Source organism: Lactuca sativa, chromosome 9 (genome assembly GCF_002870075.4).
Source record: "Lactuca sativa cultivar Salinas chromosome 9, Lsat_Salinas_v11, whole genome shotgun sequence".
NCBI lineage: Eukaryota > Viridiplantae > Streptophyta > Magnoliopsida > Asterales > Asteraceae > Lactuca > Lactuca sativa.
In genome coordinates, this window is record NC_056631.2 from 84,743,794 (window position 1) to 84,752,103 (window position 8,310).

Genomic DNA, 8,310 nt, shown 5'->3' on the forward strand with positions numbered 1-8,310 from the left:
CATGCTATGTTAAATGTCGAAGTTTTAAATTAAAAAAAAAAATGTGATAATGACTTAATGTACATCCATTGAATAATCACGATAAACTTAACATGTGAAAGATACTTATAAGCATTCCAACATAACAGATGAACAATTCAACACTATTATTAATGCTTCTAGTGGATTTGGAAAAATATTTTCAAGTTCAAAGTCTTATCAACAACGGTTTCAATTCCAATATGAATTAGACATTTTGTGACACTATGTAGGCTGTTATATACCTGATTTATATTCAGACTGCTCTTTTCAGATTGTACTGTTTTTGACATGCTTTTGACTAACTGACCGACGCGGCGTCGTGGAACAAAAGTATTTTTTTGTCCCACCCAAAAAGATGAAACATCTTTTTGACACACGGGGACACCTGTCTCACTCTCAGTCCAATGTAAAACAAAGTTAGTGTCACTATAGATCAATGACAGGTATAAAAGAAATTGCAGTATGTAGTGTAATATTTAGATAAGTTTACTTAAAAGAGTTGACACACACAGACACAGGAACACATTATGTACAAGAAAATACTCACAACAATCAATTAGCATGCATCATCATGTTTAAATAAACTTTGTTACACAGATGCTATGTAACTCAGACAATCAGCCAACATACCCATTTTGGATTCAGATCTTTACATACAATTTATCTTCATCATAGCTCCGATTTCTTTCCTGTTATTGAACAGAAATTAGCATCAAATCCGTTTGAACAGTAAGAAAATCATGACTTTATACTTCAAAAACCTACAAACAACATTTTATTGTAATCAAAAGTCATAGGTCACCCTATAGATTATCGTTTAATCATAAAACTTGGGAGGTTTTCATGATTCATCTTCTCATATGTATCTGTGATTCTGTGGGCATTAGTAAGGGGAGAAAGAATTTGAAGTAGAACTAAATTATCTGCTCTAATTTAGTAACAAAGAATTTTGAAGTGACACAGAGTACAATGACAGTATTTTTAGATGAAATTAGCTTCCAATTCTTTAGTTATATTCAAAGATCGAAGCTTGAGTTGATGATAATTGATTTTGAGGGCAGTGTAATACCTGGAATCAACGAGCCTGTTGTGGATGGCTTCTTCTTCTTCTTCATCTTCTCAAGCTCAAGTTGAGCTTCCATAAACATATTCAACCTCTGAAACTCAACTTCTTTGGTGAATTCCATTCTCTGCTTCTCCAATTTCATCATCTCTTCCTGCTTTGAATTTTCAATCCTTTCATAAACCTCCCCAAACCTAAGAATCGCCCTCGCCAATTCCTTATACGCCGTCGTTTCCTCTGCAAAATCCAGACTCTCCATCCTGCTAAGACTTTCGTCGTGAGATGAGTATCCACCAGAGTACGCGATAGCTTTCAAATTAGGGTTAGGGTTAGGGTTATGATTTGTTTTGGGGTTGGATTTAACAGTGAGAGTAGTAACAGAAGCGGATTTCGGAGTGCTTATTTTCTTTCTGGTGACGCTGTTAGCAGTTCCGATTAGATCATCAAGACGGTGAAAAAACGGCCACTTCGACGGCGTAGGCTTCGATTTCTCGAGCTTGTACTTCTTCTTCAACGTATCGATTCGGTTCTTACACTGCACATCTGTCCTTGGAGGCTTCAATTCGTCTCGATTGGCGTTAACAGCCTCAGCCACATCTTTCCAATCCTTCTGACGGAGATTTCCACGATTGAGTTGAAGGTACCGATCACCCCAAGACTCGATCAACGTCTCCGTGCCGCCTTCACTCCAGCAGTCTTCTCTTCCGCCGCCTCCGCCGTGGTGCCGCGAACTATGCGTAATCTGGTTGTTACTATCCATTGATCTGATGTTGACGGAAAAGTGAGAGGTCGTCAAGGGGAGGAAGGTACGCCGGAGGTGAAGGGGAGGAGGGTATGGGATGGATGAAAAAGCATCGGAGTAATGTGGAAAGTGAGACTGAGAACTGAGAAGTGAGGGGAGAAGAGAGGATGGCCGTTCATCTGACCGGAGATTTAACGGTCAACGGTTATCGGGTGGTTGGACGGAAAACGGGAAAAAGTGTGAGATTTCACCGTCTGTTTTCCTACAACAGGTATTAGTCAAAATAAGCGGCTTTTAACCCCTTTTTTTACCCATCTTTCTGGCCTTGACTGTTACATTTTATTACTAATATGACAAAATTACAAGAATCGTACTTGTGGTATGTCAAAACTAAAATGTTTGGGTCAAAAACAAAACTCGCAGCAGCAGTGGTCAAATAATTTGATTTTGTTGTGAGTTTAGTCAAAGTGTCTTATAGAAATCAAAAAAGACAAAAAAGAAAATACTCTCTCTCTCTCTCTCTCTCTCTCTCTCTCTCTCTCTCTCTCTCTCTCTCTCTCTCAAAATGCTTACTTCAAAAAACTATCACCACCACCACCAGTCCTCCATCAATCCACAAAATCATACCACCACAACCGATAACTACCATCTAATGTACTCAAACAAAATTTTCCAGATCTACAACTCAAACTCAAGATGAACAAGATGGAGATCTGGGAACCAGAGGAAGATTTGAACCGACTTCAACACAAACACATACATACAACAACCAATCTTAGTTTTTCTTAAACATATGAAGATCAAACCTGACACACAAACAATCCAGAACACCTGAACAATCAGATTTCTAAAGCAAGAATAACAATCAGATTTGTAAACCCACAAGAACACTTGATTACAAGATTTGCAAAATCACAAGAGCTAATTACCATATTTGTAGATCCCTAGCCTTCTCATATACAAAATCCAGAAATTAACACGAATATGGAGTTGTAAACCACACTGATGAACCTAAAAACGAATACACATATATGTAACATCCCGGAATATCAGAAGTTGAGTTGAAGGGCTAAAAGTGTAAGTGTGAAAGGGCAACTCGGCGAGTCCACGAGTGGACTCGGCGAGTAGGGTTGCGACTCTGGTCGTGTGTTAAGTGACCAACTCGACGAGTAGCATGGGTGGACTCGGCGAGTTGTTGCTGAGTGGAGAAAACCCTAATTCCGGGGGATGAGCCCTATATAAAGAACATAACACTTCTTCCCCAGCCTCTTTACCTTCCCTTTGAGTTCCAGAAACCCTAAATTCGTGTGAGCCTTCCTTGGTGAGAGATTAGAGCCTTGGAAGAGGTAATCTTGGAAGGAAATTGAAGAGCAAGAAGAGTGGAGCAAGGGGCTTTGCAAAGAATTGGTTCATTCATCAGTGGGAGCCTTCATTTGAGGTAATAATCTTCTGTTTGAGCTTTTGTGCATCTAGATCTATCATTTCTGGGGAGTTTTGGGGCATAATTGAGGTCCATCTCAAGTTTGGTGTAAGATCTGAGGTTGCTACCTCAGATCTAGGTTGTTAATGATCCAGAAAGCCATAAAGTCTATGCTCAAGAGTTGTTGGTGAAGTTCTTTTGTCCCAAACCCTAGCCCTAGAGTGTAAAATGCCTAGATCTCTTTGGATCCACGTAAAGTTTGCCACTTTACGTGATGGATGGCTTGTAGAAGAGTAGATCTATGGTTTAGAGCTTCTGCATGGCTTGGAAAGCCTCTGTATGGTTTCAGATCTAGGGGTACTCAACGAGTCACAAGGGTGTACTCGGCGAGTTGCTTGAAGATAGGCTGGAACTCGATGAGTTGGAAGAACAACTCGGCGAGTTGGATGAATATGGACAGGAACTCGGCGAGTTGGAAGAACAACTTGGCGAGTTGGTTGCAGATAGCCTTGCACTCGACGAGTCTGTTCTTGGACTCGGCGAGTCTGGTCGTGAGGTCCTAACCTTTCTTCTGGTTGAGCTGTGAATCGGTGAGTCAAGAGATGACTCGGTGAGTTGAGTGTGAAAGGACTCAGAGTTGTTGGACTCGGTGAGTCTCGGGGTGACTCGGCGAGTTGAGTCGCGGATTTGGGAAGTTCTGTGCATGGGGACTCGGCGAGTCATCGGGTTGACTCGGCGAGTAGAGTCAGTCAGGGATTGACTTTGACTTTGACTTTGACCAAGGGTTGACCAATTGATTTCCAGGGGCATTTTGGTAATTGTTGGCTTTTGTTTTGAGTTCGGTGTTTTGGTGTTGGCCAGCGTTGGATATCGTATTAGTGGTCGGAGCAGCTTGGGTTTATCTGTTCAGTCGGCAGTTGCGAGGTGAGTTATCCTCACTATATCGACAGGGTCTACGGCACCAAGGCCGGCCCTTTATCGGATTGAGATTCGGGTATCGTTGTTATGTTATTGCTTGTTGTGTTGCATCCTGGTAGTTTGGATGGTATATGTTAGAGACTTGGTTAGGTTGGTATCCTGGTGAGGATGATGCTATGCTATGTGATCTGCTAGATCGTTTGATTAGATGTGAATTGCTATATGATTGAATGTTTATGTGCACATGGTTTTGGACTGCGGTTGGGTTGAGGCGGGTCCTGCTTTGTGCTTTAGGCCAACATACCCAGGGCGGACCGGTTATCCCGAAGGCCCAACGAGCGGTCCGGATAGGCTGTAGGCCCCAAGAGGGCGGACCAGACGTGCCGAGGCTCGGAAAGTGGACCAGGCCGACTGAAGGCCCAGTGCGGGCGGACCAGTCATACTGTAGACTCAGGGAGTGAACCAGGTGGATTGAAGGCCCGGTGCGGGCGGACCAATCACACTGTAGACTCGATGTATGTGGTTAGACTCGGAGGGTGGACCAGGTGGACTGAAGGCCGGTGCGGCGGACCAGTCACCCAGTAGACCCGAAGTGCATGGCTGTTCTGTGTTCTATTATGTTATGGCATGTTATGCGTGTATGGTATATGTGGTTGGTATTTTGGGGATATCTCACTAAGTTTTCGGGCTTACAGTTGTGGTTTAATGTTTTTCAGGTTCTTCAGGAGACCGTGGCAAGGCAAAAGCGTGATCGTACCGCTCCTCATGATTATGTTTTATGATGTGGTTCTGGGAAGACTCTTATAATAATTGTATTGAAAACTTTTTTGTAATAACTTAATGAAACTGGGTTGTTTTTGAAAAGTACAAATTGGTTGAAATTTTATGGTCGTTAGTCGTTACAAGTTGGTATCAGAGCCTTGGTTTGAGTGAATTGGAGGAACATTCGTGTGAATCCAGTCTCAAATCAAGGAGAGTTTTCAAAAAGAGAATTTAAAATGGTTTTCAAAATGAGTAAAGGAGGACGCGGATGTACGATCAGCCGGAGCCAGTAAATAACCCCAAAATACCATACATGATATTTGTTTTGAGCTTTGATAGAACAGCATGCTAGTACTAGGCTAGGGATCTTCAGGATTTCATGATAATGTTGCCTGATTTATGATGCCTGTTAGCCTAGGGTTTCCTATATGGGAGACTTCCAGTGTTCCTCTAGGATTGAGGGTTGAGTGTTTGTTATGTATGTTCTTCACTAGGGTGTTGTAGTATACTTGATACAAATATGGGTAGGTGTGGAAGGTAGTATGGGCCTGTACTACTAAAAGCACAAGACCCATACTCGTACCAAAGAAATCATAACCTCTAGGGTTAGTTTGGGGGTTTGTTCCCGGGTTAGTGGGAAGTATCTGAGATCTTGCGGTGTTTTTCAGTATGGAGGTTTCGAGGCATGCTGGGAGCGGATCCGGGTCAGGATCGGGAGCAGGAGAGGGCGGTCAGGGTGGGTCAGCACCGCCCGAGGTTATTGGTCAAATGAGCACAGACGAGTTGGATGCTAGGATTCTGAGATCCTGCATGATGAGGTTGTTGCGTTGTTCCGGGTCGAGTTGTCGGAACTGTTTGGGTCAATCAAGACCGCCATGGTTGAGTATTTTGATGAGTGCTATGCGACTCTCACGGAGACGGCTGCCGCGGCGGCTACAACGGCTGTAGCAGCGGCAGGGGGAGGAGCTGGTCTGGGTTTTCAGTATCGGGACTTCAATAATACGAAGCCTCCTACCTTCGATGGGGTTCAGGACCCGATTGTTTCTATGAGATGGTTGTCGGACGTGGAGGGGTGTTTCTTCACGTGTTCATGCCCTGCTGATCAGAGGGTGAGGTGTGCTCTGAACCTGTTAAGGCTCGGGGCGAAGGATTGGTGGAGATTGACCACGGGGTCGTTTTCGGACGCGCAAAGGGCTGCGGATTCATGGGATCAGTTCCAGGAGATGTTTAGCACTCGTTATGTGCCGCGGGTTGAGAGAGAGAGAGAGAGAGAGAGAGAGAGAGGTTGGCTCAGGAGTTCCTGGAGCTGAAGCAGGATTCAGAGTCGGTGACGGAGATCACCTGGATGTTCACTAAGAGCGCGATGTTTTGCCCCGAGTTTGCTTCGGAGCAGGCTCAGATGTCCCGATATCTGAGTATGCTCAAGAGGGATATCAGGCAGTTTGTGTCTACGCAGAGGTGCGATACATTGTTAGAGTTGCAGGAGGCCGCTAGGCGGCGTGAGTTGGAGATTGAGTTGCAGTTGCGAGAGCAGAGACAGGCTCCGGTGCTGTCGCAGCCAACGCCGAAACGGTCCAAGACCGTTGATTCTAGATTGGGAGATCAGAGAAGCCACACTTGTGGGAAGTGTGGGAAGGGTCACACCGGAGTTTGTAGGTCCGGTAGTGCATGTCGCAAGTGTGGAAAGGAGGGGCATTATGCGAGGGATTGTCGACAAGCAGCCTCGGGTCGGGATTTGAGGATTTGTTATCATTGTCATCAGGTTGGACACTTGAGGGTCAACTGTCCATTGCTTGCTGCGGGACCGGTGCAGGCTCCAGCACCGGCCACTTTGAGGATTACGGGTGGAGGTCAGGGTGGAGCGGAGCCTCCAAGGGCTCAGGGTCGTGCTTTTCAGCTTACAGCAGAGGAGGTCAGGGCAGTGTCGGATGCAGTTACGGGTATGTTCTTCTTTGATGTCTTGTTATTTTGTGATTATTTTGGAGTATTGTATATCTGCTAGTCTCGTTGTGTGGTTTCTGTTATTGTATTCGTTGTTCTTTGAGGGTCATGATATGGTTAAGGGTTTGGTGTTGGGAATTTTTTTGGTTATCATTCATGAGGTTTTTTTTAGTGGGAATTTGGCTTTTGGTCCGAATGTCGGGTAACACCTGCAGTCTGAGGAGTGGTTGCTGAAGGTCGGGTTTCTTTCGAGCCGAGATGATCCGTGTTGATATGTGATTTTGTGAGGGTTGCGCGTTCTAGTGGGAACCAGTTCGCGTGTAAGGGATTGTGATGTGTAGGGTTGATAAGGGAGGTCGGTGATGGCGACCGGTGGTTGATAGTTAGTGCTCTAAGTGGGGGAGAATTGGAAAATTCTCCAGAAGATCGATGAGAATGAGAGGTTGTTTAGCTGCTTGGGATTCAGCAGTGGTTCTGTCAGCCAAGAGCGTAGGCTGGTATGAGTATGTGGCAGGCATGCGGGGCGGGATACAGACCAAGGGTGATTGATTGTGGAAGGCCTGGGATCGGGCCGGGATTGAGTATGTAAGATGGAGATAGAGTTCGGAACCCCTATAGAGCTAGAACAGTATGCATGGGAGAGTTTCCCGGAGGGATAACTCGGAATGATGAATGCTAGTTGAGCGGTCCGGATAGACTGAAGGCCGGTAGGCGTACCAGTCAGGCCGAAGGCTCGGAGAACAGTCCAACCAGGTTGAAGGCCCTGGAGGGCGGTCCAGACCTGTTGAGGGTTCTGAGAGTGGACCAGATTGGCTGAAGGCCTGGTAAGGCGGTCCAGTCATGCTGAAGACTCTGCATGTGTTTATAGATCGGTACGAGGAAATGGATTGAGTATGTCGCGACGTGTTAGTGTCAGAAGGTCTGGCCTCGGGTATTGATCGTGGTGAGTGGAAGGTAGAGCATGAACTTGAGAGTCCTTGCAAGTGGATCCAGAGATTGTGTGGTGCATGGGATAGCGGTTATGCTATAAGAGAATGGTGTAGTATTGGGTGAGCACCGTGGCACTTGTTATAGTGACAAGGCGGCCAAGTGGATTTCCTTGGTAAGGAAAGGGAAAGGAATGTAGCTCCGAGAGGGAGTGTAAGTTCACGGAAGTGAAAGCAGTAGTGCAGAGTTATGATTGGGGTGTTCCAATCATGGTTGATGAGCAGTGTGTCTGCGGCTGTGGTATGGAATCACATCCGGGTTGGATGTTTGCTGAGGTCACGGAAGGAATTTCCGTGGGTGTAGATCCAAAAGGCTCGGATGGAATGCAGGGATGGAATCTTGGATTTCCAGTTTGATTTTGATCAAGGATTTATGTATGTGGTGGAAATTCATCCCGGGGAATGTTTGGAGGTGTCGTCAGTGTATCGGGTTTTCCCAACCCGAAGATGCTAGAGC

At 45.4% G+C, this 8,310-nt stretch overlaps 1 protein-coding gene across 1 annotated transcript; it reads right to left on the bottom strand.

The window, feature by feature from the left end:
- Window positions 1-467: 467 nt before the first annotated feature.
- Window positions 468-2,085, bottom strand: LOC111896793 (trihelix transcription factor ENAP2). The gene is made up of 2 exons (XM_023892779.3): window positions 1,091-2,085; window positions 468-710 (listed from the first exon to the last, which is right to left on the bottom strand). Exons 1-2 carry the CDS (start codon window positions 1,842-1,844, stop codon window positions 691-693), a joined length of 774 nt encoding a protein of 257 aa, XP_023748547.1. The 5' UTR covers window positions 1,845-2,085; the 3' UTR covers window positions 468-690.
- Window positions 2,086-8,310: the final 6,225 nt, after the last annotated feature.

Coding starts and splice junctions, on each gene's coding strand:
- LOC111896793 (XM_023892779.3), bottom strand. CDS start 1,844: ATGGATAGTAACAACCAGATTACGCATAGTTCGCGGCACCACGGCGGA. Junction 711..1,090: donor AACAGGCTCGTTGATTCCAG/GTATTACACTGC, acceptor GTTCAATAACAG/GAAAGAAATCGGAGCTATGA.